Below are 26,298 nucleotides of genomic sequence, written 5' to 3'. Positions count from 1 at the left end.
AGGCTGAAGGGTGCTGTTTGCTGACACTTGAGTGGGATGACCTGACAGCTGGTTAAGAATAAGGGGTGATAGAAAAAAAAAAAAAAAAAAAGAATAAGGGACGCCGGGACTTCCCTGGTGGTCCAGTGGTTAAGACTCCGCACTCCCAATTCCAGGGGCGGGGGTGGCATGGGTTTGATCCCTGGTCGGGGAACTAAGACCTGCATTCTGCACTGCATGGCCAAAAAAAAAAGAATAGGGACGAAGGCAGGGCTGGCACATTCAGTGTCCTGGTACCTCCAGTGGGCTCTCTTGAGCCTAGGGTAGGGGTCCCCAGCTGGTTACTACTGAGCCCCATGTGACCTCAGAACCTTCCCAGCAGACTGCTGCAGATAGCTCCCAGCAAGGTCCTGTAGGATGCTGCTGATTGGCTGTTCTGGGCCTTTGGCAGTCGGAGTAGGGTGATCGGTTGGGAATGGGGTGCTGAGGGGGAGGTCCTGAGACACCTTTGCCAACGTTTTAATTCTTCCAACCCCCCCCCCCACCCCACCCTGGAGACTGGAGGGAAGGTTAGACACTACAGAGAAGCTCCCTCCAACACAGGGGGAGGAGGGAAGCCCCGACAGACCTTCCTTTCAGGGATTGTCTGTGTCCCCTGGACCAAGAGGTACAGTCCATCTACCCGACCCCACTCCATGACCAGGTTTCTGGGCAGCCTGCGGGCCCGCCTGATGCTCCTGCACCCCAGCCCCAACTGCAGCCTTCGGGCAGAGAGCCTGGTCCACGTGCACTTCAAGGAGGAGATTGGCATCGCTGAGCTCATCCCCCTTGTGACCACCTACATCATCTTGTTTGCCTACATCTACTTCTCCACGCGTAGGTCCACGGCAAGGAGGCTGGGGCTTTGTCTGAGCTAATACGGGCATTTCCAGATCACCCCCTTCCCTGCCTGTGCAGGTGGCCCAGGCAGAGATGTAGAACGTGCTTGGTGGTTACAAAAACTGGGGCTTCACCACCCCCACAGAGTCTCAGGGGCTCGGGTGGGTCCAGGGCTCCTCTTACTTCTCAAGAAAAGTCCCATCTTGGGTAAGGGTTCCCAAAGGACACACTATGCCCCTGAGACTGGGAAGTGTATACCTTCTTTGGTCAAACCGGGGCCTTCCCTTCCTCAACTGTCAGGGCATGCTCCCCTCCTAGGAGCTCAGTTTAGAAGGGCCTGTGTGTGCCAGGCTCTGGGGAGATGCTATCCTGATGTACCCTCTCTGCCCTCCAGGCAAGATCGACATGGTCAAGTCCAAGTGGGGGCTGGCTCTGGCCGCCGTGGTCACAGTGCTTAGCTCGCTGCTCATGTCGGTGGGGCTCTGCACACTCTTCGGCCTGACGCCCACCCTCAACGGCGGGTAGGTCCCGAGCAGGCTCCACTGGGTGGCAGGGTGGGACCGCAGGCCGGAGGACCTTGCACCTCTGGGCACTTGGCCTGCCCTGCACTGGACACTTGCTGTTACCCTGTATTCTCACATGGTTATTTTGGCATTTAAGAGGTACATTTTTTTCCTCTTTTAAGTTATCTGATTTGTGTTCATACATATGTATATACAAAGTATATCTATATTTACATATAATACATATATGGTTATGTGTGTGTGTATGTATGTTCACGTGTATTTTTCTGTGTGTGTATATGGGATAGGTATTTATATATGCATATGTGTGTGTTTATGCATATATATATATGGGTATGTATTGTGTGTTTGTATAGGGTATATGGATTTGTATGTGTGTATTTGTATATTATATATACACGTGCAAATTGCTTCTTCATGGCTTAAGCCATAGATGGGTGTGACAGGGAAGGTACATTTCTTCCTTTCTTACTATTAAAACATTTAAATGCCTAATAAAATAGGTAACGTTAGAGTGAGCTTTTTAAAAGACATAGGACATAAACACATTCTAATTTATCACCTTTCCACGGTTTGCTTTCCCTGCCGTTTCTCTCTGAAACGTGGTCTGAAAACCCTTCCCTGGGTGTGTCCTCGGGCTTCAGTCTCCTCAGCTCTGCTGGGCCCCACCTGCCTGTCCGTTAGTACTGCCAGTTGGCCTGTGCCCTGCCTTGGCTTGTCAGACTGGTCTCAGGAACAGCGATTTTGTGTTTTCTGTTACCTTCCTTGATCACAGAACTGCTTCCTTTCCTAAAGGTGATGGTGCTAAACACCCCCTCCCGCCAGAGCTGTCTGCTCTGCCCTCAGACCCCCCACTTCCACTGCTCTACAGTGGAGACCCCAGTGAGGTTTGCCTCGGCTGGTGTTCTTTGTGCCTAGACTTCCCTCGTGGACCGTCACTGGTAGTGGGAGCCTCTGGTCTCAGAGAGCTAGGAGAATTTTCTTTAGAAACAATTGCTCATCTCCAAACACAGCTTCTCCACAGAGGCGAGTAGGGCTTTAGGCTGGTCTCATCCCCCTTCCATTTAGTCCTGATGACTTGGCTGGGTGGTCTCTGGCCAATGTGGAAGTCTGGTGTGGGGAGGCCCCGAGAGCTGTGCTCTGGCAGCTGGGCAGCCCAGGGGCCTCTCTCCGCCGTGCTGGATGGATGGAGATGGGGGTGGTCGCTCTCTCCCCGCACGGCTTCGAAGCCTGCCTGAAAGCTGAGAGCCGTGCAGACAGAGGCCCTCCTGGGACGGGGGGTCAGTCTTGTGCTGTGCGAGTCGCTCAGCAGCCCCCACTGTAGGGTGCCAACCCCATAGCCCCCCGGGACCCAAACCCGTTGAGAACCCGCTGTGTGTCAGGGGCCCTCCTCAGTGCTCTGCTCACCCTCTCCCTCTCTGTCCCCAGTGAGATTTTCCCCTACCTCGTGGTGGTCATTGGGCTCGAGAACGTGTTGGTGCTCACCAAGTCAGTGGTCTCCACCCCAGTGGACCTCGAGGTGAAGCTGCGCATCGCCCAAGGTAACAGGTGGGGAGTGCGGGGTGCACTAGGGCAGGGGAGGGGGGCTGTGCTACCTCTTCCGGCTGAGGAAACAGGGAGCCCAGGAGCCTCCCTTGCTGTGGTCTCCAGCGTCACATGGCAGCTTGTTAGCATGAGCCCTGAGGAACCGTGGAGTCACCAGGCCGTGCTTCGTCCTGGTTCACGTGTCAGTCAGAAAGCAAACCAGACTCTGCTGCGGGGCTCATATGTTTGACCCTTCGTCAGGCTGGCACCTGGTCTTTTCTCCTCCTGCCTCACTCCATCACATGAGGCCCAGGCCCCTGAAGCTGGTCACCTCAGAGACGCTGCCTCCACAGCTGTCAGGAAAGCCCCCTGTGGCCTCCGTGGCAGGAGCTGGGGATCTGGGGTTCTGGCGAAAGCGAGAAAAGAGCCTGGAGGTCTGAGCTCGTGCACCTCCTCGTCCTCCTCACCCCCTATCTGTGGGAGCAGGGCTGGGGGCAGGCTGTTCAATCAGCAAACCTCTGTGAGCTGCTGTGAGAGGCCAGGCTCTGCACTAGATGTAGGGTTCTGAGGAGACTAGGGGAAATGGCCGCTGTCCACTAGGCGCTCAGCTTTAAACAGGAGACTGTGTGATAGTCTGGGGCCCAGGGAGGGGCTGAGGTAGCACACAGCGACCTCCTCTGTCTCTCGAGCCATGCTCCCACGTGCAGACAGACCATGCACACCCGACGAGGACAGCATGTGAGGCTGGATGTGCCAGCTTTGGGGTCACTTGGCTCTCCTCTTGGGTTTGCTCAACTCACACCCTGCTTCTCCCTTCCTCTGATGGTTGTAGCTCTCCCCTGGACCCTCCAAACCCTCCTTCCCTGCAGCAGCTGTGACAGCAGCACCTTGGAGCCCGGGCACTGGCAGGGTCCTGAGGCTTGGGGCGCTTTGGTGGAATGGCTGCCTCAGAAGGCTCCCCATGTGGTTGTGTGCAGACACGTAGTGGACAGCAGTCACGTGCTGGCCCCATGGTCCTGTTGTTGTCCTCTGCAGGCCTAAGCAATGAGAGCTGGTCCATCATGAAGAACATGGCCACAGAGCTGGGCATCATTCTCATTGGCTACTTTACCCTTGTGCCTGCCATCCAGGTAAGGCCCCTCCAGGGCTGTAGCTTAGGTGAGCATGGAGCCAGCTGCTGTCTCCCCAGCTGTGCGGGGCACACCCGCTCTACACTGCCACCCTCACCCATGAGGTGGGCCCTCTGCTGGCAAGATGGCTGTCACCGTGCACAGGGTGGTCCTGGCATAGCTGGTTCAGGAGGAGGACTCAGTGAGCCGAGAATGGGCCACGGGATTGAGCTCCCAGCCTGGCAGCCTCTGCCTTTGACCCTGTCCTTGCCCCTCGCTGCCTGTCTCTCATTCACCCAAGTGGCAGTAGGGGGCTTGGTGGGTGCAGCAGAGGCTGGCTGCCCGCTGTGCAGTCCAGTCAGACCTCGTTTCCCAGTTCTCAGAACACGCTGGGGCCCCTGAACCGGGCCTTTCCTGACCCGAGCCCTGACCCACCCCTGCAGCCTCTGAACACATGGCCCGCACCCTGGGAGGGCCACCGGCCATTGCCCAGAGCCCTGGCCCAGCTGTGGGGCTGTGAGCAGAGGTGGGGGTGAACCCACACTGAGTCAGAAGCCCAGACTGTTGCTGCCGGTTCCAGGACAAGTTGTGCGAAGGGAGTGAAGAGCCATCCCCTCCCTGTCCTTCCCCGACAGCATGCAGGCCTGCTGAGGTTTGGGGATGAGCTGAGACCACAGGGGCCTCAGGCTCCCACCCCTGCCAGAGGGCGTCTGCAGGATACGGGCAGTCTTGGGACATTAGAGCTGACATGACCACGGTGCCACCATGTGCTCCATCCTTCGTCTTACCCCACATTTGAGTAGAAGCCATGGTGATGTGCCAGAGGTCGCAACAAGGGCAGGGGAGAAAAACTTAAATCTGAGAAAATTCCATCTATCCACAGGGCTTGGGGAGCAGAGAGACCACCCCTTTTCAGTTTCAGGGCAGAATTAATTCCCCCCTGAGCTCTTCCCTTCCTTTCATTGGTCCAGTGTGGTCACTGGCCAGGAATATTTCTGAGAGCCCCCAAACCAGGCCAGGCCTGGGCTCTAGGTAGGTGTCGGTCCATGGCACATGAGCAGGGCCAGGGGCTCAGTCAGGGAGGGCTTTTTGGGTAGCAGGCTGGTGGGGCTCAGAACTTTCCAAGTTGGGGCTCCCCTGGTGGCGCAGTGGTTGAGAGTCCGCCTGCCGATGCAGGGGACACGGGTTCGTGCCCCGGTCCGGGAGGATCCCACATGCCACGGAGCGGCTGGGCCGTAAACAGACCCTGCGCGTCCGGAGGCTGTGCTCTGCGGCGGGAGGGGCCGCAGCAGTGAGAAGCCCGCGTACAGCCAAAAAAAAAGAACTTTCCAAGTTGGGTCAAGGCACCTCACCTCCAAGTTCGGGCATCAGCCTTCTCTGGGTAAAGGTGTGGGGATTGGGGGGAGGTCTCTGCTGCCCCCTTGTGGGGAGGGAGGTAGCGGCTGCATTATCCTCCTTGGCCGCTCCCAGATTTCAGAACTACCAACATCTCTTTTCTTTCTCTCTGCTGTGCCTTGCCTGAAACTGCCCTACAGATTCCGAGGTGCCTGCAGGCACGGAACTGGTTCTCTGGGTGCTGGGCCGTGAGGTCATGGTGTCCCCTCATCTGCTTAATTCCAGGAGTTCTGTCTTTTTGCCGTCGTGGGCCTGGTGTCTGACTTCTTCCTTCAGATGTTGTTTTTCACCACTGTCCTGTCCATTGACATTCGCCGGATGGAGGTAGGACTGGGCTGAGCCCTGCCCACCCACCTCCTCCGCATCCCTGGCTGTGCTCAGGGGATCTCTGGGTGAGAGAGGGGCAGGCCTCGGGCAGGGCAGCAGCCCCCTGCGGACAGCCTCTGGACAGCAGCTTTGGGCCCTGACCACTGCACCCCCAACAGCTAGCGGACCTGAACAAGCGGCTGCCTCCTGAGGCCTGCCTGCCCCCAGCTAAGCCAGCGGGGCGGCCAGCACGCTTCGAGCGGCAGCTGGCTGTGCGGCCGTCCACACCCCACACCATCACACTGCAACCGTCCTCCTTCCGAAACCTGCGGCTCCCCAAGAGGCTGCGTGTCGTCTACTTCCTGGCCCGAACCCGCCTGGCACAGCGCCTCATCATGGTACCTGCCACCCCTGCCCGAGGGCCAGCGCTCAAGTCCCTCTTGCATTTTGCATTTGCCTTGGAGGTGGGGGGTGCCCCTCAGGCCTTCATGGCCTCTTGAAGCCTGGCTTTGGGAAGCCACCCACTCTGCCCTCCTGCCCAGACCCTGGTGGTTTCTGGGGTGATAAGCCTATCTTTGGAGAGGTAGCCGAGGTTGGCAGGGAGAGGAGTCGTCTCCCCAGGGTGACCCAGGACGGGGTGCTCTGGGATGGAGCCACCATGGTTGCCTGAGTCAGGGTTCACTGTGCAGGCATCAGAAAATGCTGGGCTGGGCAGAGGGGAGAAGGAGCAGGGCTGGCCTCTGGTCAGTGGGCCTCTCCTAAGGAGTTGAAGTGAGACGGCAGCGAGGCTGAGGCCCTCTGAGGACTAGGACCCGTGGTGTCCGTGGAGCAGGTCATGCAGCTGGTCCCTCTGGCCATGCCGACCATGGGAAAGGTAGCAGCTTTCTGGCCCAAGCTGAGATGGGGTTTGGAGATGGGAAAGTTCTGTAACAAACCTAAGGGTGCACCTCTGTTTCCAGGCCAGGAGTCCCAAACCCCGACCATGGAAAGGGAACTAGGTCCCTCTGGGGGGCAGTTGGCCCCCAGTCATAGTGGGAGGACTTGGGAAGGCAGGAGGGTAGGACAGGTTGGGGCTGTCCGTTCCTCCCAGAGGTCCTGCTGAGCACCCGATGCCCCACTGCAGGCTGGCACCGTTGTCTGGATTGGCATCCTGGTGTACACAGACCCAGCAGGGCTGCGCACATACCTCACTGCCCAGGTGACCGAGCAGAGCCCTCTGGGCGAGGGCGCCCTGGCTTCCATGCCTGTGCCTAGTGGTGTGCTGCCTGCCAGCCACCCGGACCCCGCCTTCTCCATCTTCCCACCTGGTGCCTCTAAGTTACCCGAGAACCAGACATTGCCAGGGGAGCTGCCCGAGCCTGGGGCTCCAGCTGAGGGCATCCATGATAGCCCAGCCCCAGAGGTAACCTGGGGGACTGAGGATGAGGAACTTTGGAGGAAGTTGTCCTTCCGCCACTGGCCAACGCTCTTCAGCTACTACAACATCACACTGGCCAAGAGGTGAGTTGGGCTGTGCCAGGTTCCACCTCCCCACCTGGTGATGTCAGCTCACTGTCCCCAGAGCATCCCTTCCCTTTAGGAGGGAGACCCTCTGGTTTGAATTCTGCATTTCCTTTCAAATAAACACCCCTAAGGTTGTGAAGTAGGAGCCAGGGCTCCAAGCATCCACAACCTAAGAGTAGCCCGGGGCCCTGCTCTGGGGAGTCATAGGTTGCTGTCAGCCACTTGGCCAGAATGAGATGCACCTCACTCACTTCCACCCACTCTGAGCCACAATGGGTGAAAGACATGGCAGTGATGGCTTGGCTGCCGGTTTCTGTGACAGACCAAGGTTGGGGTGCCAGAGCTGAGCTGGGGAGGGATGTTACCTCTGCTGCCCCAGCCCATGCTGGGAAGACTGTCCTGAGAGGGTGTTCTTGGAGCCTGGCAGGTTGAGCTGAGTCCCGTGTGAAGAGCAGAGAGGGGGACTGGGGCAGCAGCAGGAGGGGGGGTCCCTTCCGAGGGCATCTCTGCTGAGGCTGCCCGCTGCCCGGCCCCAGGTACATCAGCCTGCTGCCTGTCATCCCAGTCACGCTCCGCCTGAACCCGAGGGAGGCCCTGGAGGGGCGGCACCCTCAGGACGGCCGCAGTGCCTGGCCCCCGCCGCGGCCTGGGCAGGGTGGGCTCTGGGAGGCCGGCCCCAAGGGGCCAGGCACGGCGCAGGCGCACAGAGACATCACCCTGTACAAGTAAGGCCCACAAGGGAGGGGGGCAGCTGGCAGGGACGGGGTGGGGGGGGGATGGGGCACGCCTCACCAGGCTCCGCCCGGCGCAGGGTGGCAGCACTCGGCTTGGCCTCGGGCATCGTCCTCGTGCTGCTGCTGCTCTGCCTATACCGCGTGCTCTGCCCTCGCAACTACGGGCAACCCGGCTCGGGGCCCGGGCGGCGGCGGCGTGGGGAGCTGCCCTGTGATGACTACGGCTACGCGCCACCCGAGACAGAGATTGTGCCCCTGGTGCTGCGCGGGCACCTCATGGTGAGCACGGGTGGGAGCTGGGGGCGCCTGAGGCCTGGGCCGCGCAGACACCAGCGCCCGTGCCCATGTCCATGCTGTGCTCCCGCAGGACATCGAGTGTCTGGCCAGTGATGGGATGCTGCTGGTGAGCTGTTGCCTGGCAGGCCACGTGTGTGTGTGGGACGCGCAGACTGGAGACTGCCTCACTCGCATCCCACACCTGGGGTAGGTACCCCCCCACCTCCCACCCATGCCCTGCCCTGCATCTGTGCCCCACTGTCCTCACCCCACCCTCCCCACCCCCCAGCAGGCAGCGCCAGGACAGTGGTGTTGGCAGCGTGTTGGAGGCTCAGGAGAGCTGGGAACGGCTGTCGGACGGTGGGAAGGGTGGCCCAGAGGAGCCTGGGGACAGTCCTCCACTACGGCATCGTCCCCGGGGCCCTCCGCCAACTTCCCTCTTCGGGGACCAGCCGGACCTCACCTGCTTGATCGACACCAACTTCTCAGCGCAGCCACAGCTCCTAGAGCCCGCTCAGCCCGAGCCCCGGTACCGGGCGGGCTGCCGCCGTGCTCAGGCCTCCCCAGGCTATGACTTCAGCCACCTGGTGCAGCGACTGTACCAGGAGGAGGGAATGGCTCCCGTCCACACACCAGCCCTGCGCCCACCCTCGCCCGGGCCCACGCTGCCCCAGGCCCCTGAGGACGAGGGGGGCTTTCCTCCCGAGAAGGGCTCCCCTTCCCTCGCCTGGGCCCCCAGCGCAGATGGCTCCATCTGGAGCCTGGAGCTGCAGGGCAGCCTCATCGTGGTGGGGCGGAGCAGTGGCCGGCTGGAGGTGGGCAGAGGGGACGTCTGTGCAGGGGGTTTGTGGGCCCTCCTAGCTTGCAGGTGCTCACAGCCTCTGGGCCTGCAGGTGTGGGACGCCATCGAGGGCACTCTGCGCTGCAGCAGCGAGGAGGTCTCCTCGGGCATCACGGCCCTCGTCTTCCTGGACAAAAGGTGCGAGTGCTAGCTAGGATGCCTGCCTCAACCCTAGACAGCCCAGCACACTGTGAGGTTTGAGCCCTGCTTCCCCTTCACTGGTGTGTGACTTGACTTCCCTACTCGGTGCCAAGCCCCACACCTGTGAACAGCAGGTAGTCCACCTCAGTGGGAGGGTGACAGCTCCAAGAGTTAACAGGTAGGAAGCACTTAGAATAGGGCCTGGCACACGGAGAGTGAGCAGTTCTCCTTACCCTTCTAAAGTCAAAGTTGCTCTAGGTAGCCTGTCAATACTGACCTTTCTAGGTAGCCTGGGTTTTCAGTTCCAGAAAAATGCATTTTCAGAAGAACCGTCTTTTCTTCACCTTTGATGCTGGACACTGTCCTCGCCTCCCTCCTCAGCACGGCTGTTGGCTGGGTGTTCCCAGGGCTCGATCACACACTCCCTGGGAGAGGAGGATTCCCGGCTTCTCAGGCTTGAGCTCCCACCTCTGGGCTGAGAAACCTGGGCCTCACCCATGACTAGGTGCCTTTGCTGAACGCTTCACCTGCCTGACCCATGCTGGCTCTTCCTTGCAGGGTCCCTGACCGTTTGTGGCCCCACCGTCTAAGCTAAAGCTGGAGCCTCATTTTCTCGGGCTGGGGATACCCCTTGCTCTTACCTCTCAGTTTCTGTTGGCTGCTGCTGTCATTCCTGCCATTGCCAGGCTTCTTGCTCAGGCCTTACTTAGCTAACATCCTACCCTGCAGTCTGGCCAAGTTCACTGGGTTCTCCACGCTTGGAAATTCTCCCCTGCTGTGTTTTTTTTTTTTTTTTTTTTTTTGAATTTTAGGGAAAGCCCACATGTCTCAGCTCAACCCCCAAAGTTCCATGGTCTCTCCCTCCACCCCTGTGCTGTGCCTTCCCCATCTCTGCCATAGATCCTTCAGATTATGGGCAGAGGTGAAGATGTGCATTGCCCTTTGCTGGAGTAAGATTTTGAACCCCACTCACTTCAAAGCTTTGGGGCCACAGGGCAAATGTCTCCATCTCTGCCCATCATCCTGTGCCTAGGAATCAGGGGCAGTGGAGAATAATCTTTGTGGAAAAAAGAAATGGAGCAGGTGGTGCTGGGGTCGAAGCTGCTTTTCTGTGATGGAGACAGCAACACCTTCTGTGGCTGTAAAACATAGGCCCCACCTTATGTCCTACTTCTCTTCCCCTGAAGCCTTTCCTTTAGCTCCAGGCTGTGGAGGGGGACTGCCTATACCCCTTGTTTGTTTTTAATTTCCAGTCTTACATGATGTTCCCCAGGTACCACTTTACACATACTAGCTCATTTACTCCTCATGACCACGCTGTGAGGTGGGTACAGTTGTTCCCATTTCACAGATGAAGACTCTGAGGCACAGAGGTTAATAATTGGAGTTGCAACCTGGTCCCCAGCACCTGTGCTTCCCTCTTGGCCACGGTCCCTCATGGCTCCACTGTTCCCAGAACCAGTGGGATGGGCCTGTCAAGGGCCCGCGGTGCTCAGCCCCAAAGCTGGGGGCTCTGAGGGAGAGCCACCTGACAGCCGCTCTTCTCTTCCAGGATTGTGGCTGCCCGGCTCAACGGTTCCCTTGATTTCTTCTCCTTGGAGACTCACACTGCCCTCAGCCCCCTGCAGTTCCGAGGTCAGGGGACCTGGGCTGGGCTGGCGCCTGCACCTGGTGGGTGGAGCAGAGGGGCTGCCTGCAGGGTGTCTTCTCGGAGATCCCTCACTTGGCCTGTTATCCCCAGGGGCCCCGGGGCGGGGCAGTTCCCCCACATCCCCTATGTACAGCAGCAGTGATGCAGTGGCTTGTCACCTGACCCACACGGTGCCCTGTGCACACCAGAAGCCCATCACAGCCCTGAAGGCAGCTGCCGGGCGCCTCGTGACTGGGAGCCAGGACCACACACTGAGAGTAAGTGTTGGCACCATCTCTTGGGCACTGGGGTGGCCCAACACAGGGGGTGGGGAGCACATGGGGTCAGTCAGGGAGTGGCTGGAGGTGTCCTGGATGAACTGTGGAAGGGAATTCCTGGCCAAAGTATGATTTGGAAAATCCCAGAGACACCAGAATCTGATACCTGTTCCTGCCCCAGGTGTATCGTCTGGAGGACTCATGCTGCCTCTTCACCCTGCAAGGCCACTCAGGGGCCATCACGACTGTGTACATTGACCAGGTGAGGGCCGTGGGTGGGGTGCGGGGTACCAAGCCAGGCCCATAGCCCTTGTTTCTAACTCCTGGGAGCTGGTCCCCAAGGGCCTCTGTGAAGCAGAGTGAGGGCTCCCACCCACCAGGGCACTAAGCCACCCTTGTGGACAGAGGTGTTTCACCACAGTGACCAGCTCTCCTGTGCCTGTTCCCTTAGACCATGGTGCTGGCCAGTGGAGGACAAGATGGGGCCATCTGCCTGTGGGATGTGCTGACGGGCAGCCGGGTCAGCCACATGTTCGCTCACCGTGGGGATGTCACCTCCCTCACCTGTACCACCTCCTGTGTCATCAGCAGTGGCCTAGATGACCTCATCAGCATCTGGGACCGCAGCACAGGCATCAGGCTCTACTCCATTCAGCAGGTAGGCATGTTGGGGGCCACGGGATTCTCGGTATTTTAGGGAAGGATTCAAGACACCGAGCCTGTCCTGTCCTTGCCTCCAGGACCTGGGCTGTGGTGCAAGCTTGGGTGTCATCTCAGACAACCTGCTGGTGACCGGCGGCCAGGGCTGTGTTTCCTTTTGGGACCTAAACTACGGGGACCTGTTACAGACAGTCTACCTGGGGAAGAACAGTGAGGCCCAGCCGGCCCGCCAGATCCTGGTGCTGGACAATGCTGCCATTGTCTGCAACTTTGGCAGCGAGCTCAGCCTAGTATACGTGCCCTCTGTGCTGGAGAAGCTGGACTGAGGGTGGGCCTCCCTGCCCGTCTGGCTGGGGTGCTCTGTGGGGCAATGTGCTGGACCTGGACTGGGGAAAGAGCTGAATCTTTGGGAAGCTGCCTCTGAACTGTCCTGTCCTGCCTCATGACTGTAATATTAAACTTTTTTTTAAAAATCACATCAGCCAGGGGCTTTGTGAGCCACTTGCGTCTTCCCCTGGATGAGCTCTGGCATCATTTACACCCTCCCGGTGCCTAAAGTGCAGCACTTGGTTAGACCTTTCTCAGCTCAGAGCAGCTCCTGCCAGAAGCCATACAGGTCAGAGGAAGAGTTTACAGGCTGGGGAAGTTCAGCAAGCCAGCTCTAGAGGCCATCTTGCCTCACCACTTCAGAGGTGTGGAAACCAAGGTGACCCCCTCCACCTCCACGCTCGCTAAAGGTGGTGCTGCTGGGGCCCAGCCCCCCACCTCCCGGGGAGCAGCGCTGAGCAGACACTGGCCACAGAACAGGTTTGTTTATTCAACAGCAAAGAGCTGAAAATGTCAGGTCCCACAAAGGAGCAGAACCTGACCCAAGACCCGTGATGCATCTCTACCCTGTAGAGCTGTGGGCTGGGCCAGGCAGGGCTGAAGGCAGCAGGAATGGGAGTAAGACTAGGCCCCACCTCAAGAGGGGCAGACTGGCATGGGAGACAACGTAGTGCAAGGCAGGCAAACCCTGTTCAGGTCTTGTTGAGTGTCCAGAGTGGATCCAGAAGGCTGAGGGGGTCATCAGTGGGCCGGGCAGCCCGCAGACCCTGCCCGTTATGGGCCTGCAGAAAGTTCTGCTTGCTCATCCGCTGCTTTCCCCTCAAGGAGCTGTCCAGAGAGAAGGCCTCAGGAGTTAGGGAGGCCAGCAGCTCCAGGGAGGAGGACGGGGGCCCCAGGCTGGGGACCTCAGGTACCGGCTGCTCCTCCTCAGGCGGAGGGGCCTCAGGCAGGGGTGAAGAGAGAGGGGGTGGGGAGGAGGATGGGAGCTGGGTGGACTCTGGGAGGCTGGGTGGTGGCAGGCCTGGGGGCTCTACAGGGCCTGGCAGGCCGGCAGCCGGGAAATCCAAGCCCCCGGGAGGCCGGATGCTGAGCTTGGCGATAGTGGCCTGGATGGAGCTGATGGGCACATCCCCACCGAGAACCAGGTCCTGGGAGTCCTGAGGAAGGTGATTCTGAGGAGACAAGAGTGGGTGAAGATGGAGTCCACGAGGCAGTGTCAGTCCCAGCAGCCCCCAGGGGCTCCCTCCCTCACCTTCTGTGTAACACTGGTGCCAGCCGAGGGCTTGCACGGAAGGGGCATGCCGTGGCGCTGCAGGACCTGCTCCACGTGTTTCACCACCGCCTCATGGCAGAACCTGAGATGCAGCTGCAGGGGCGCATTGGGCCTGGTCAGCCGGGCAGGGCCCGTCACCCAGGATGGAGGGCCCATCCCAGCTCCCGCCTGGGCCCTCACCTTCTCCTGCAGCATGTGTTTCCTCTGCTGCCGCATGCGCCGCACCAGCTGAGGCAGCTCAGGGATCCCACTTCCAGCCTCCACCTCCTGCACAGCCGCGTAGAGCAGCGCGAAGGCTCCTGTGCGGCCCACCCCGGAGCTGCGGCAGGAAGGGGCTGTGAGGCCAGCCCAGGAGCCCCCAGAGGAGGGCCGCTCGGGAGCTACCCACACCTACCTGCAGTGGACGACGACAGGCGTGTGCAGGGGGCGCTGATGCAGGTAATGAGCGTGCACCTCCTGGATGAAGTGCAGCAGATTGCTGGGGCTGTCCGGCAGGCCTCTGCAGGGTGGGGTGGCGTCTCTGAGTCAGACCTGCTCCAAGGCCGCACCACCCTCCCAGCCCCCCAACCACCGCCCAGGGCAGCAGACGCACAACTCTGGCCATGTGGGGAAGTGGAGGTGCACGAGCGAGCGCTTGAGGCTCTGGTCCCGGAACTGCAGGCTCAGCACCCGCTCCACATGGGTCTCGGTGGTGCGAACACTGCTCAGGGCCAAGCTCAGGGCACCGTGCACCATGGGCTGGCCCCTCTCGGTAGGGAAGTAGCGAGCCACCTTTTGCTGAAGGACAAACAGGGCAGTTAGGGCTGGTTTTCCAGTTTCCCTTCTGGGCACCCACCCAACCTCTCCCTCTCACCTTTTCCATCTCGGCCTCGGACACGAGCATGACAATGACTGACACTTTCTGCTCATGCACCATGAGCCAGAAGTCGGCAGCTGTGCCAGGCAGGGGGGCCTGGGTGGCCACCAAAGGTGGGCAGTACGGTGAGAGCCCCTCCACGCGGCTGGCGTTGATGTAGTCGTCCTTGCCTGAGCGCAGCACCACACGGTTGCTGTCGTAGGGCATGACATCCTGGTGCCGGTTCTTCAGTGAGTAACAGCGGGCGATGGCGATGGAACGGCCACGGGCATCGTGCTCCTGTGCGTCTTGTAGCTCCCGCCAGATAGCGTCCAGAGCCCCTGCATCGCCCAGCTGGCCCCGAAAGGCCTCCAGCTCCTGCTGCAACTGCTGCAGCCTCTCCGGGTGCTCATAGGGGTCCTGCTCGATCAGCCGCAGGGCCTGTGGCCGCCGGCCCTCAGCCGCATCCACCTTAGTAGGCTGCAGCAGGGGCTGCCCACCCCCAGGAGGCTGAGCGCCTCCATGCTGACTCTCAGGGCTGGAGGAGAGCAGATCTGCACTCGCAGCGCCTCGGCGCAGACACACGGCTGGCTCTGCTGCAGGGGGCCGAGGAGGGACGGGGCCGGGCCCCGGTGATGGGGCAGGCGAAGGCACCAGGTGGGGAGTGGGGGCGGGCTGGCTGGCAGGCGGAGGGCCTCGAATGGAGAGTGCGGGTGCCTGGGGGCCCAGGGGTCTGGGGGAAGGGGCAGGACCATATGCCAGGGTGGGATGGGGAGGCTGAGGGGGCCCAGGGCTGGGGAAAGGCAGAACCCCTGAGTGGGGGGGCAGAGGGTCCTGAGAGGGGCCTGGGTAGAGCTGGGTATGCAGGGTGGGCGGTGGCTGCCCCAGGACACCAGGCTGAGGAGCAAAGGGATAGGGGGTCTGTGGGGGTACCAGTCCTGAAGGCTGGGGTGGGAAGAGGTGCGGATGCTGGAGTGGAAGGGGCTGCTGGGGAGGCTGGGGCCCAAACACTGCTCGTGTGGGATGAGGCTGGGGCCCAGTCCTCGGGGCTGAAAAACCTGTGGGCATCCCAGGAGAAAAGTGGTGCTGGGCTGGGGGAGCTGCGAGGGGTGGCTTGGCCCCCATCGGGTAGGTGTAGGGCACGGGCAGTGGCTGGGGGGGTGGCCCCGGAAAGCGGGGCCGGGGAGGAGCAGGGGCAGGGTTTGGCCGTGGTGCCGTGTGGCTGGAGATGGGGGCCTGGACGCTATCTACTGTGGTGGTGGCTGGCCGAATCCCCACGGCCAACTCAGGGCCCGAGAACTGGGGAGGTGGGGCTGAGGGCAGGCCTGCAGCTGGTGGGGTGGGCCCGGGCCCCACCCCACCATAGGGACTGCTCACCATGCCATGCTGTGGCGAGGATCGCGGCACGAGGCCCAGCTCTGGTGTGTAGGCCCCGGCTGTGTAGAGAGCAGGTCCAGGTGCCATGGCCACCACAGGGTGCCCTAGGGCCTGGGGGCCCCTGGGCTGCAACATCTGGGCGGGGCCCGAGTAGGTACCCGGCGGTAAGGTGCCTGAGAGATAGTGGGGTCCTGGGCCTGCAGAGCTGGGGAAGGGGCCGGGCGGGAAGCGGAGTGGGACAGCAGCCCCCAGGAAGGTGTCGGGGGGCAGGCTGCGCAGCTCCTCAGGCAGGTCCCCGGCCTCCACTGCCTCGCCCTCCTCCCTGCGGGGCAGCAGCGGCTTTGGGGCCGTGGGCCGTGGTGGCGGCTTCTTCTTCAGCTCCCTGTAGGACGAGGTAGGGAAGAAGCGGAGCCACACCATCCCCTCAGCCCGACCTTGGTCTCGGCTGCAGCCGCACCCCGGCCCCGGGGCCACACTCACCTGTCCAGGAGCTGCTGCCGGGCTGCCTCGCGGGCCTGGCAGGTGGACTGTGCCCGTTCGAGGAGAGCAGCCACCTTGCTCTCCAGGTCTGCATAGAAGTCCTTGCCCTCCTGGGACTTCTTCATCAGGTCCTCATAGGCTTCATAGGAGGCCACCAGGGTCTGCAGTGTGGAGTTCCACCTGGCGGGCAGAAGGGCCGGCAGGAGGTGAGTAACTGGAGCCCAGCTCTGGGCAGGACTGGGTAGAGGCACAGGGCCAGACACTGACTTTTGGTCCAGTTCACTGAGCACCCGCCGCACAGATGCGTACTGCACGTTGGCCTCTGTCAGTGCCCGGAGAATGTTGTCCTGGGCGGCCAGGTTCTGCTCCAGGTACACCCTCAGCTGATCATACTTCTTCAGCTGCTCCTCAAACAGCTTCTAAGGGAGTGTGTTGGGGGGTGGAGGACAGACACTCAGGGCCTCACCACCTAAGGGTGGAGCCTAGAGTCAGCCCCTGCATACTGCTCACCCAGCCCCACCTTTATCTCTGAGTGGTCTGTGGTAACCAGTGACGCCGTGATGTCATCCTTCTGGATAAGCTCACGCAGCTGCTGCTCCAGGGACACACGCTGGTCCCGCATCTCCTGCACCTTGGCCAGGATGCGCTTCAGGTTCTGCAGCACTGCCTTGTCCTCTGGGAGCGGCAGTGGTCAGTGAGGCCAGAGAAAACCCCAGCGCCAAGCCTCTCTCCATGGGGACAGGAAGGGGGCTCACCTGGGGTGAGGGCTGGCGTGGGCAGGGCAGCCCGGACCTGGTCCAGAGGCCCACTGAGCAGGCGCAGGTTGCCAACATGCAGATTCATGGCACGGTGCAGCTCGCTGTTGGTGAAGGAGGCCTTCTCATGGACCTCCATGTACTTGGCCCATTCTCGCCTCACCTCTGCCAGCTCGGCCTTGGAGACAGCCGTGCTGGCCCCTGCCTGACTCACTGCCTCCTGCATCTTCTGCTCTAGCAGTTCATCCTCCTCCAGCAGGTCCCTGATGTCCTTCAGGGAGGCCTCCACATCCGTGAACACACCTGACAGCACTGGGGGCATGTTTAGAGGAGGCGGGGTCAGCTCCTGTGGCAGGCAGACCAGGCATCCAATCTGGCCCATCCCCCAGGAGACAGAACCGCCCCCTCAGTCAGGCTTGTGTGCAGCCCAGTGCTGGCTGAGCAGGGCAGACAGAGGGCACACGGTGCGGTAGTTCACTGAAGTGTGCAGCGGGTGCTCTGACAGGTGCTGGGAGAGGTGAAAACCTCTATCCTCGGTCAACAAGGGACACAGAGAAGGCCGCAGCAGATGACTCCCACGTTCCCGCCCTCCACCTGCTTGCTTTTCCTCCTCGCTCACCTTGCATGGACTGGACGAGGTTCCTGACAGTGTCGGGCCGGACGCTGAGAGCCGCACACTTCTCCATGAGCTGGGGTGGGATGTGGCTGTAGGCATCAAGGTTGTCCACTGTCTCAGGATCCAGCTGCATTGAATCCATGAACTGGCTGTTGAGGGGCAACGGGACCAGGTGGGTGCTGGCTCAACCCCTCAGCTACACAAGCAGCCCACTAGGGCAAGCTCCCACCACTGAAGCAAGGTCTGAGGTCCTAGGAGACAACAAATCAGCATCCCAACTGCCCCCACAGAACATGCCCAGGGCACTGCTGAAAACAGTGGGACATCCTCCTCTCAAGATGCATGACTCTCAACTTACAAATCTAGCATACAAGACCCTGGGCAGGAAGGGCGCAGCCAGGAGGCCTGCTGGTGCCAACAGACCTTTCATTTACTCCTCTCCCTGTCGCAGGCAGCACTGGGGACCCCACAGAGGTCTGGTGTGTACCCTCCATGCCTCCCACCGAAGCCCTGCACTCACTCCAGGACCTCATTCTTGTCCTCAATCTTGGCCATCATCTCCCGAAGCAGCTTGGCCTTCTCCTCACTGCAGGAGAAGTGACAGCAATTTGCTGGAAGCCCACGTCTGTTGAGATATTCCAACCCGCCCTGGGCTAATAGGGCCTGCCTATCCTGCCCACCTGTACAGCGACGAGGCTTCATGGGCAGCCATGGGTACCAGTTTGGTGAAGATGTCAGGGCCCGTAACAGCTGGGTCTGTGGGGTTCACTGGTAAGGGCTTCACCAAGGGGGCACCTGGGAGGGGTGAGGAAGAATCGTGGAGACCAGGCCCACTCGAACCTCGACTGCCTCTCTTCTGTCCCATCTTCATCCCCTACCCCGATCCTCGGCTTCCCCTCAGCTTCAGACCTTTTACAGGCTGAAGGGTGTCCAGTGCTGGGACAGCCTCGTGGTAGATGAAATCATTGTCCTTCTTGGCAGAATTGTATCTGGGGGTCAGGAGAAGGAGGAATGGGGAGTCTTGAGTGATCAGCAGGGATCCAGGACCTAGCCTCCCACATGGGCCACTACTCTCTGGCCCTGGTGGCTTCCTCCCAACGATGCAGGCGAAAGGCCAAGACCCTTCCTAACAAGAAGGAACCAGGGCCACCCCGAACCCCAGAAACTCACTTTCCCCCAATGACGTCCATAGTGAAGCGAAGTGCATCTTGCACAGTGTCAGGCTGGCCCTGTAGGATAGGGATGGGGGTGCTCAGTGCCAACCACAGCCAGTGCCAGGACACCCCTCAGCCCCAGCAGGCTTGCTCCTTGTCTTCCCAGGCTCCGAGGGGCAGCCAGGCTCTTCCTCATCTTTACCTTGGCCAGCTTGATGGCTTCATTGAGCTTGTCCAGGGCACTCTGGAAGTATGCAACCTGCGGGGGACAGAGACCAGTCCGTCCTTCCCTGCTTGGACCCTACTCCTTCTGCCACCCCAACCCCCACCGAGCCTGTCTGGCCATCAGGTGACCCATCAGAAGACAAGGAGCTGAGGAGGTAGCCACGCGCCAGCCCAGCCAACAGCACCACGCTTAGCATCTACCTTCTGGCTCCACCCCACAGCCTACATCTCCCACCAACCATCCCCTGAGGGGAGCCTGCTGCGCGCCTCCTCCGTCCCCTGTGGATGAAGGCTGCACAGATGGGACAACGCATGACGAACACCAGGTCTACAGTGGTGGGGGGGGCGGGGGGCAGCCAGGGATGTGGGGGTGAGAGACAGAAGAAGGGTCCCCACGAGGATCTGACTAACAAGGCTGGGACCAGTCCAGAGTCCCCTCCTCGCCACGGCTCACTCACCCGCTCTCCGAACTTCTGCTGCTCCTCAGCCTGCTTCCCCATGTGCAACTGGGAAAGAAGAGATGTCACTACTTACTTCCTGAGCTACGGCAACTCAGCCCAGCCCAGCCCTGGTGGCCACGGTGCCCTCACATGAGCCACAGCCGCAAAGTAGTAGATCTTCATCTGTACCAGCTTCTTCCAGTCCTTCTGGATCCGGCCCAGCAGTGAGGCGGTATCGGGGTTCTCCAAGGCCCGGCACGCCTCCTTGTAGTAATCCACCACCTAGAAGCCAGGACAGGGCTATAGTTGGGGACCGGGAGTAAACCAAAAGCCTGGCATCAGTCCCTTGTGGGCCACCGTCGATCCCTGTCCCTACCTGTGCACTGATGCGAGCCACCAGAAAGCTCTTCCTGTTGTCCAACATGGACTTCTCCAGAAGGCACTCCTGAGCCTGGCCCTGGAAGAGCAGATGGAGATGCACTCCATTCCTCACCGGCACAGACCACACGGATGCCCTCTCCGCCCAGCCTCCCGCACTCCAAGCAGCACAGCCCTGCTCCTGATCCACCTGGGGCTCAAAAGATCAAAGCCCAGGCCTCTGCTCGTCCCTCACTGCCATGTGCACAGGACCTCTAGGATCCAGCCCTAACCGTGCCCGGCCCTGGATTCAACTCAGCCCCAACAAGGGCGTCTCCTCACCAGCATGAGGTTGACATTGAGAGTGAGGATCTGCCGGCTCATGTCAACGCTGTAGGCATGAGGGAAGTGCTCACGCAGGTAGGCAAAGGCACCTGCTGCGCACTGGAAGTGAGTGCAGGAGACCTTCATGCCCTGGGAGAGAACAGGGGAGGATGCCAGAAGCAGAGCCACAGAGCTGCCTGTGTCCACTCCACGGGGCAGGATTCACACCCTGGAGGCTGACAACACTCAGCACCCCTCCCTGGTTCTGTCCTACGACCCACCCACTGCCCCTACCCTCCTCACCTCCTCAGACATGCGCTTGTCCATGGCCCCCAGCATGGAGTGCAGCGCCCCTAGGGAGGCACAGAACACGGGGTCAGGGCTAGCCTGGGGCTGCTGGTGTCACCCATGATCAGGACAACAGGGGTCTGGGGCAGTTGGTCCAAGGACACCAAAGCTGGAGTAAATGGGGTCTCGGTCTCTGGCTCTGCACCAGGCAGGGATGGGGTGGAAGGGAAGGGGCTCCTGCCATCCACAGCCCTCAGCCTACGAGTCCAGTCTCAGAGCCTCAGGGATTGCCTACACAGGACTCGGGGCTCCCCAGACTGAGGCTGAGCCATCAGGGTTGACGGCAAGGCCAGTCTAGGCCAGCCTTGTTCTCTTCCTGCTGGAAGCAGCCCAAGCCACAAGGGGGGCTGGGATCTGTCCAGTCAGAAAAGAGAGGCCACCCCTCTGGGCCGGAGCACCCTAGCAACACCATGTGGCAGCCAGCCTAGTAGAGCCTCTCCCCAGCAGGCTGGCTCCCTGTGGGCCAGAAAAGAGGCACCAGCAGAGCTGTGGGAAGGCAGGGGGAGGGTCAGAATCTAGGTGTCTTCCTTCCATCAGCCCACTGCCCTTGTGGCCTCCTGCTGAGCTGAGATGGGGTGGGCAGGGCTGGGAGGTAGGGCCATGGGGAAGGGGTTAGGTAGCTCACCAAGGTTGTAGAGAATGCAGGCCTGCTCATACTTGATGTCTTCATGGGCCACAGACTTGCCTGAGAAGATCTCAGTCCTGTGGACAGGCCACCCCAGTCATTTCGAGTGAAGGAGCTGGTGAAGCGACCCGCCACCCCCAGTGCGGTGTCGGATGGGAGGGAGGCCTGGGGAGACCACACCAAGCCACTCCCCATGCTGTGTAGCAAGGAAAAGAAAGCGGGGGGCGGGGGAAGAGGGGCATCCCCACCGCCCAGACACCCCTGGGCTGTCCCAGGCAACCTCCAGGCTCCCCCCAGCCCTGCCAGCTCTCACCAGGTGACAGAAACAGCAGCCTCCTGGCCTGAGCCCATGGGGACCCGACTCTGCAGGTAGTGGAGCTGGCCCAGGTACTTGCGGAGGACACTGCAGCCCTCAAAGTCCCGTGGAACACGAACAGCATTCTGGGGGATGGATGGGAGAAGCAGGCCTCCTGTCATTTGGAGTAGAAGACAGGCAGGGCTGTCCACCCACAAATGCCCAGGAAATAATCGGGGCTGGGGGACTGCACAGTCTAAGGGACCCAAAGAAAGCCCGCAGCTACCTGTAGTCATTCAACAACCATCCTACCAGCCAGGACTGTTGGACTGAATCATTCCCACTTTTCCAGGAGGCAGTTTAAAACATGCATTAAAAATTTAAATGTACTTAATGTTTGACCCACAGTTCTGTATCTAAAAATATACAGTATTATCCAGAAAAGCAAATGCTTGGATGAGCATGCAAGGATATTTATCACAACATTAACAGGGCCAAATACTGGATGCCACCAAAACTTCCATTAAAGAGGATTAAATAAATCACGTCAAGGCTACCCACAAAAGACAATAGTCTGCAGCCATGAAAACTGAAGACAAGGATCTCTACTGATATGTTAAGACGTCCATAACACATTTATTGTTGGGGGGAAAAAAGCATGTAACAGATGAGCTACACAATTTCGTTTTTATAAAATCATATGGAAATTGATATCAACTAGGTATATAAACAGAGAGAAAAAAATCTAGACAGTTAAGTGATTATCCCTGGATAGTAGGGTTTAAGTAATTTATCTTATCCTATACATGCATACAGAGACGTATTTGATTCTTTATATTGCTTATGTATTCTTTTATATGAACAATTTTCAATTTTTATAGTAAGCAATAAAGCTAGTCCCATTTGGGGAAAAAACAAAACAAAGTGAACCCTCTGCTCAAACAAACGGAAGAAGAGACAGTATGCCCTCCAAGAAGCAGGTGCACAAAGAGTAGAGGGGCTAGAATCGCTGTGCATACCCTAACCCCACCTGCTGGAGCGACCAGAGAGCCCCACACCAGGGTTCCAGCAGCCGAGGGGCCCAGTAGAGAGCTGCTGGGCACCAGCTAGAAGAAATCTTCTAGGGGACTTCCCTGGTGGTGCAGTGGTTCAGACTCCGCGCTCCCAATGCAGGGGTTGGGGGCACAGGTTCGATCCCTGGTGGGGGAACTAAGATCCTGCATGCTGCTCAGCACACCGTCCCCCCCACCAAAAAAAAAAAACAAAAAACCTCTAGGACAAGACACTCCAGAGCTGGGCTCTGAGCCTTCTGTCTGGGATGCTCAGAAGGGATGTGGATACCCTGTGGGACATCAGAGGAGGAAGAGTCTAGCACTGGTCCACTCCACACCATTTCCCAGCAGTGTCTTGGGGGACCATCTCCCCTCTGGGCCTCAGTCTCCTCTTTCAACAGGAATGCTAAGCTCCCTCTCTGCCCTCTACAATGCCCACTGCAAGGATAAGGTGTGTCACAGCCATACTGCTGAGGTGCCACCTCGAAGGGCCTATCCCACAGGCCAAGGCTTCTCATATAGTCATTCTTATCACTCCCCTCCCCATCATACTTCCACCATAATGAAATGGCACTTAACGTTTTCCATTTTTTAAAGTGGAGCCACATCCTAAGCAGTTAACATCTCTAAAATAATAGGTATGATGTGCTAGCTACACATTTTTAAAATACTAAAGAATATACAAAAAAATTTAAAAATGTTTGTCTTTGTACTTCCTAAAACCATCTTTGGGAAACAATGGAAGCAACCCTCCCTCCAGGTCATGGAGATTCACCTGCACCCTTTAATCCAACCAAGAATGCAGCTGCTTCTTGTCCCACCCTGGCCTGTCACACTCTGAGGAACTGCATGTGGTAGGAGTAGAACAGAACAGGGGAGTCTGAAAACAAGCCCGGCCGCCACACCACACCCACTCCCCCACCCTCCAACAACCCCCTCACCACCTCCGTCAGTTTAATTCCCTGTGATCACAGAACGAAAAATTTATTCCAGAGTAACTGAAAAGTCTTCTTAAAGAATTACTTCAGGGCTTCCCTGGTGGCGCAGTGGTTAAGAATCCGCCTGCCAATGCAGGGGACACGGTTTCGAGCCCTGGCCTGGGAAGATCCCACATGCCGCGGAGCCCATGTGCCACATCTACTGAGCGTGCGCTCTAGAGCCCGAAAGCCACAACTACTGAGCCCACGTGCCACAACTACTGAAGCCCACGTGCCTAGAGCCCATGCTCCGCAACAAGAGAAGCCACCGCAATGAGAAGCCCGCGCACTGCAACAAAGAGTAGCCCCCGCTCACCGTAACTAGAGAAACCCAGCGCGCAGCAACGAAGACCCAACTCAGCCAAAAATTCAATATAAAAATAGATAAATAAATAAAATTTTAAAAAAAGTATTACTTCAGGCCCAGTTTTACAGATGAGGAAACTGAGGCCCAGATCAGGAAAAGAGAATTGCCTACAAATTTCCAGATTATATCCACCTTCCATTTCCACGGCAAATCAATGAGTTATGGTAAAAGGTTAACTTGACTTATGCTGTCTCTGCTTTCTACATCTCTGTGCTTTCATAGATTTCCTGTAATTCACTAAAAACTGGACCAGTGTTCTAAAACTTCTGTAATAGTTCATTTAGTTACTCTATTTTATTTTCACTTTATACATTGCTGAATCTGGGAGTTTTCTTGATCTGATAATTTTTTTTTCACTGAAATAATTATTATCAGCATTCTATGTAAGAAAGTTTGTTCTGTGGTTTCACTGAAGAAACACTGACCTAGTCCAACTCCCACACTCTTTCAATGAGTAACTCAAGCCCCAGGAAGGGGAAAGTGACTATCCTGATATCCTTCTGTGAGCTGTCTGTGCTGGGAATAGCCTCAGATCTGGAGCATTCTTGGGGTTGGCTCTCTCCAGCCCACTGCTCTGTGCAGGCTGCCTGCCCTACACCATGAAGGATCTGCTTCAGAAGAGGCTTTGGAGCTGGGTGACAATGCTCCCTCGAGGGTGTTTTGTGTGCATGTGCACCTGTGTGCACAAAACAATGGTAGTCTGAGGGGTTAAGATTATCTCATTAGTTTTCAAACTCTTCAAACAAAATCTTTTTTTTTTTAATTTAATTTACGCGGAGTATTCTGGGAAGGTAGCAGAGTAGGAAGCACCAGAAATCTGTCTCCCCACACAGACAACAAATGCACTGGCAGCATCTGTCTGATGTAACTGTTCTAGAACTCCTGGAGTCTACTGAGGACTTGCAAATGTGCAGAGGAATGTTTGGATAAATTTTGGTGAATTTCAGCCCTTAGCACAATCGCAGCTACCCAGTGCCCATCCCTGTGCAGGCAGCCTTGCGTGTGTTCCTGGAGCGGCTTGCGCACACAGCCTGTGGGAGCCAGGGTGGGCAATGAGGACGCTGTCCTCCAAATATCAGGGATCTGCTCTGATCAGGGCTGATCGCACTGCTTCTGATCTCAGAGGTGCAAAGAGGCGGCGGACACTGTTGTTACACCTCCCCCTGCTGTTGCACTCCCCCTCTGGCTGAAGTGACTTCAAGGGGATTTAAAGCACCAGTGCTTCTCCCCCCTCATCCCTTCGTTTTTCTCTTTTTCTCCTTTTGGGAGCCAGATATTGAGGACTATTGGATTCAAAAGCAACCACATATTCAGAGGAAGTTAGACAGTCATCATGCATACCCAGGGGAAGGCAAAGGCTTAAAACAGACCTGAGAAGACTTTAAGTCCACACCTCAGACTGATTCTTGGCACAGAGACAGCCTACAACACTCTAAACAAACAAACAAACAGCAAACCCTGGGAGAAGGGGAGATTCTGATTTCCAGAGTCACCACATCATTAGATTCAAATGTCCGGTTTTCAACAACAAAAATACAAGACATATAAAGAAATAGGAAAATATGACTCATTTAAAGGGACAAAAACAAACAAACAAACTGTTCCTGAAAAAGATGTGATGACAGCTCTACTAGATAAATAACTGTCTTAAAGATACTCAAAGAACTAAAGGAAGATGCGGAGAAAAGTCAAGAAAACGACACAGAGAACAAAATGGGAATATCAACGAGACAGAAAACTTAAAAAGAAACCAGAAAGAAATTCTGAAGCTGAAAAGTACAATAACTGAGGTGAAAAATTCACTAGAGTGATTCAAAGGCAGATTTGAGTAGGTAGATGAAACCATCAGTGAAATCAAAGCTAGGACAATTGAGGGAACTTCCCTGGTGGTCCAGTGGGTAAGACTCTGCGCTCTCAATGCCGGGGGGCCTGGGTTTGATCCCTGGTCGGGGAACTAGACTCTGCATGCAAGCCACAACTAAGAGTTCACATGCCACAACTAAGAAGCCCACATGCCGCAACTAAGAGTCCGCATGCCGCAACTAAGACCTGGCACAGCCTAAATATTTTTTTTTAAAAAAGTCTAGGACAACTGAAATTATCAAGTCTAAGGAACAGAAAGAAAAATTATTGAAGTGAACAGAGCCTAAGGGACCTGTGAGACACCATCAAACAGATCAACATACACATTGTGGAAGTCCCAGAAGAAGAGAGAGAGAAAGGGGCAGAAAGAATATGTGAAGAAATAATGGCAAAAAATTTTCCAAATTTGACTAAAGACATGAAATATAAACATCCAAGAAGCTTAATGAACTTTAAGTAAAATGAACTCAGAGACCCACACCAAGAAAAAATTATAATCAAACTGTTGAAAGACAAAGAGAACCTGGGAAGCAGCACAAGAGAAGTGACTCATCAAATACAAGGAATCCTCAATGGGATTATCAGCAGATTTCTCATCAGAAACTTTGGAGAACTGAAGGCAGTAGGTTGATATATTCCAAGTGCTAAAAGAAAAACACTGTCAACCAAAAATCCTATATCTGGCAAAACTGAGGAGAAATCCTTCAAAACTGAGGAGAAATCAAAAGACATTCCCAGCTAAACAAAAACTGAGGGAATTCACCACCACTAGATCTGCCCTACAAGAAATGCTAAAAGGAGTCCTATAGACTGAAATAAAAGGACACCT

General features: G+C 57.6%; 2 protein-coding genes across 13 annotated transcripts in view; one reads left to right on the top strand and one right to left on the bottom strand.

Annotated features, from left to right (window-relative positions):
• The window catches only part of SCAP (SREBF chaperone), an 89,672-nt gene extending 77,415 nt beyond the window's left edge, over nt 1-12,257 (top strand). For 3 of the 7 annotated variants that reach the window (XM_027096943.1, XM_027096942.1, XM_027096944.1), the window contains exons 7-22: nt 683-855; nt 1,253-1,379; nt 2,811-2,923; nt 3,942-4,036; nt 5,636-5,734; nt 5,896-6,114; nt 6,840-7,216; nt 7,756-7,944; nt 8,031-8,232; nt 8,321-8,436; nt 8,519-9,208; nt 10,764-10,846; nt 10,953-11,119; nt 11,301-11,381; nt 11,571-11,777; nt 11,860-12,257. In XM_027096943.1, the coding sequence (XP_026952744.1) occupies nt 683-855; nt 1,253-1,379; nt 2,811-2,923; nt 3,942-4,036; nt 5,636-5,734; nt 5,896-6,114; nt 6,840-7,216; nt 7,756-7,944; nt 8,031-8,232; nt 8,321-8,436; nt 8,519-9,208; nt 10,764-10,846; nt 10,953-11,119; nt 11,301-11,381; nt 11,571-11,777; nt 11,860-12,105 (3,184 nt within the window). In that variant the 3' untranslated portion in view covers nt 12,106-12,257. The remainder of the gene's footprint in view (nt 1-682; nt 856-1,252; nt 1,380-2,810; nt 2,924-3,941; nt 4,037-5,635; nt 5,735-5,895; nt 6,115-6,839; nt 7,217-7,755; nt 7,945-8,030; nt 8,233-8,320; nt 8,437-8,518; nt 9,209-10,763; nt 10,847-10,952; nt 11,120-11,300; nt 11,382-11,570; nt 11,778-11,859) is intronic. The other 4 variants (XM_027096947.1, XM_027096946.1, XM_027096945.1 and 1 more) reach the window with 4 other exon arrangements.
• A 319-nt stretch (nt 12,258-12,576) lies between these two features.
• Nucleotides 12,577-26,298, bottom strand: part of PTPN23 (protein tyrosine phosphatase non-receptor type 23) — a 55,062-nt gene continuing 41,340 nt past the window's right edge. For 3 of the 6 annotated variants that reach the window (XM_027096939.1, XM_027096937.1, XM_027096940.1), the window contains 22 exons: nt 21,229-21,356; nt 20,916-20,992; nt 19,961-20,092; nt 19,638-19,718; nt 19,412-19,543; nt 19,280-19,327; nt 18,799-18,855; nt 18,613-18,671; nt 18,352-18,431; nt 18,123-18,237; nt 17,963-18,028; nt 17,446-17,591; nt 16,827-17,138; nt 16,592-16,746; nt 16,339-16,490; nt 16,072-16,251; nt 14,233-15,973; nt 13,972-14,156; nt 13,774-13,878; nt 13,560-13,698; nt 13,359-13,472; nt 12,577-13,278 (listed from right to left, as the gene is read on the bottom strand). In XM_027096939.1, the coding sequence (XP_026952740.1) occupies nt 12,799-13,278; nt 13,359-13,472; nt 13,560-13,698; nt 13,774-13,878; nt 13,972-14,156; nt 14,233-15,973; nt 16,072-16,251; nt 16,339-16,490; nt 16,592-16,746; nt 16,827-17,138; nt 17,446-17,591; nt 17,963-18,028; nt 18,123-18,237; nt 18,352-18,431; nt 18,613-18,671; nt 18,799-18,855; nt 19,280-19,327; nt 19,412-19,543; nt 19,638-19,718; nt 19,961-20,092; nt 20,916-20,992; nt 21,229-21,355 (4,683 nt within the window). In that variant the 5' untranslated portion in view covers nt 21,356 and the 3' untranslated portion in view covers nt 12,577-12,798. Of the gene's footprint in view, nt 13,279-13,358; nt 13,473-13,559; nt 13,699-13,773; nt 13,879-13,971; nt 14,157-14,232; nt 15,974-16,071; nt 16,252-16,338; nt 16,491-16,591; nt 16,747-16,826; nt 17,139-17,445; nt 17,592-17,962; nt 18,029-18,122; nt 18,238-18,351; nt 18,432-18,612; nt 18,672-18,798; nt 18,856-19,279; nt 19,328-19,411; nt 19,544-19,637; nt 19,719-19,960; nt 20,093-20,245; nt 20,296-20,915; nt 20,993-21,228; nt 21,357-26,298 lie in introns of all 6 variants that reach the window. The other 3 variants (XM_027096935.1, XM_027096936.1, XM_027096941.1) reach the window with 2 other exon arrangements.

This window comes from Aethalodelphis obliquidens, unplaced genomic scaffold (assembly GCF_003676395.1).
Source record: "Aethalodelphis obliquidens isolate GAN/ISIS:26980383/991018 unplaced genomic scaffold, ASM367639v1 scaffold111, whole genome shotgun sequence".
In the NCBI taxonomy this organism is placed as follows: Eukaryota; Metazoa; Chordata; class Mammalia; order Artiodactyla; family Delphinidae; genus Aethalodelphis; species Aethalodelphis obliquidens.
Note: the sequence above shows the minus strand (reverse complement) of the source record. Positions and strands in the feature narration are given on the sequence as shown.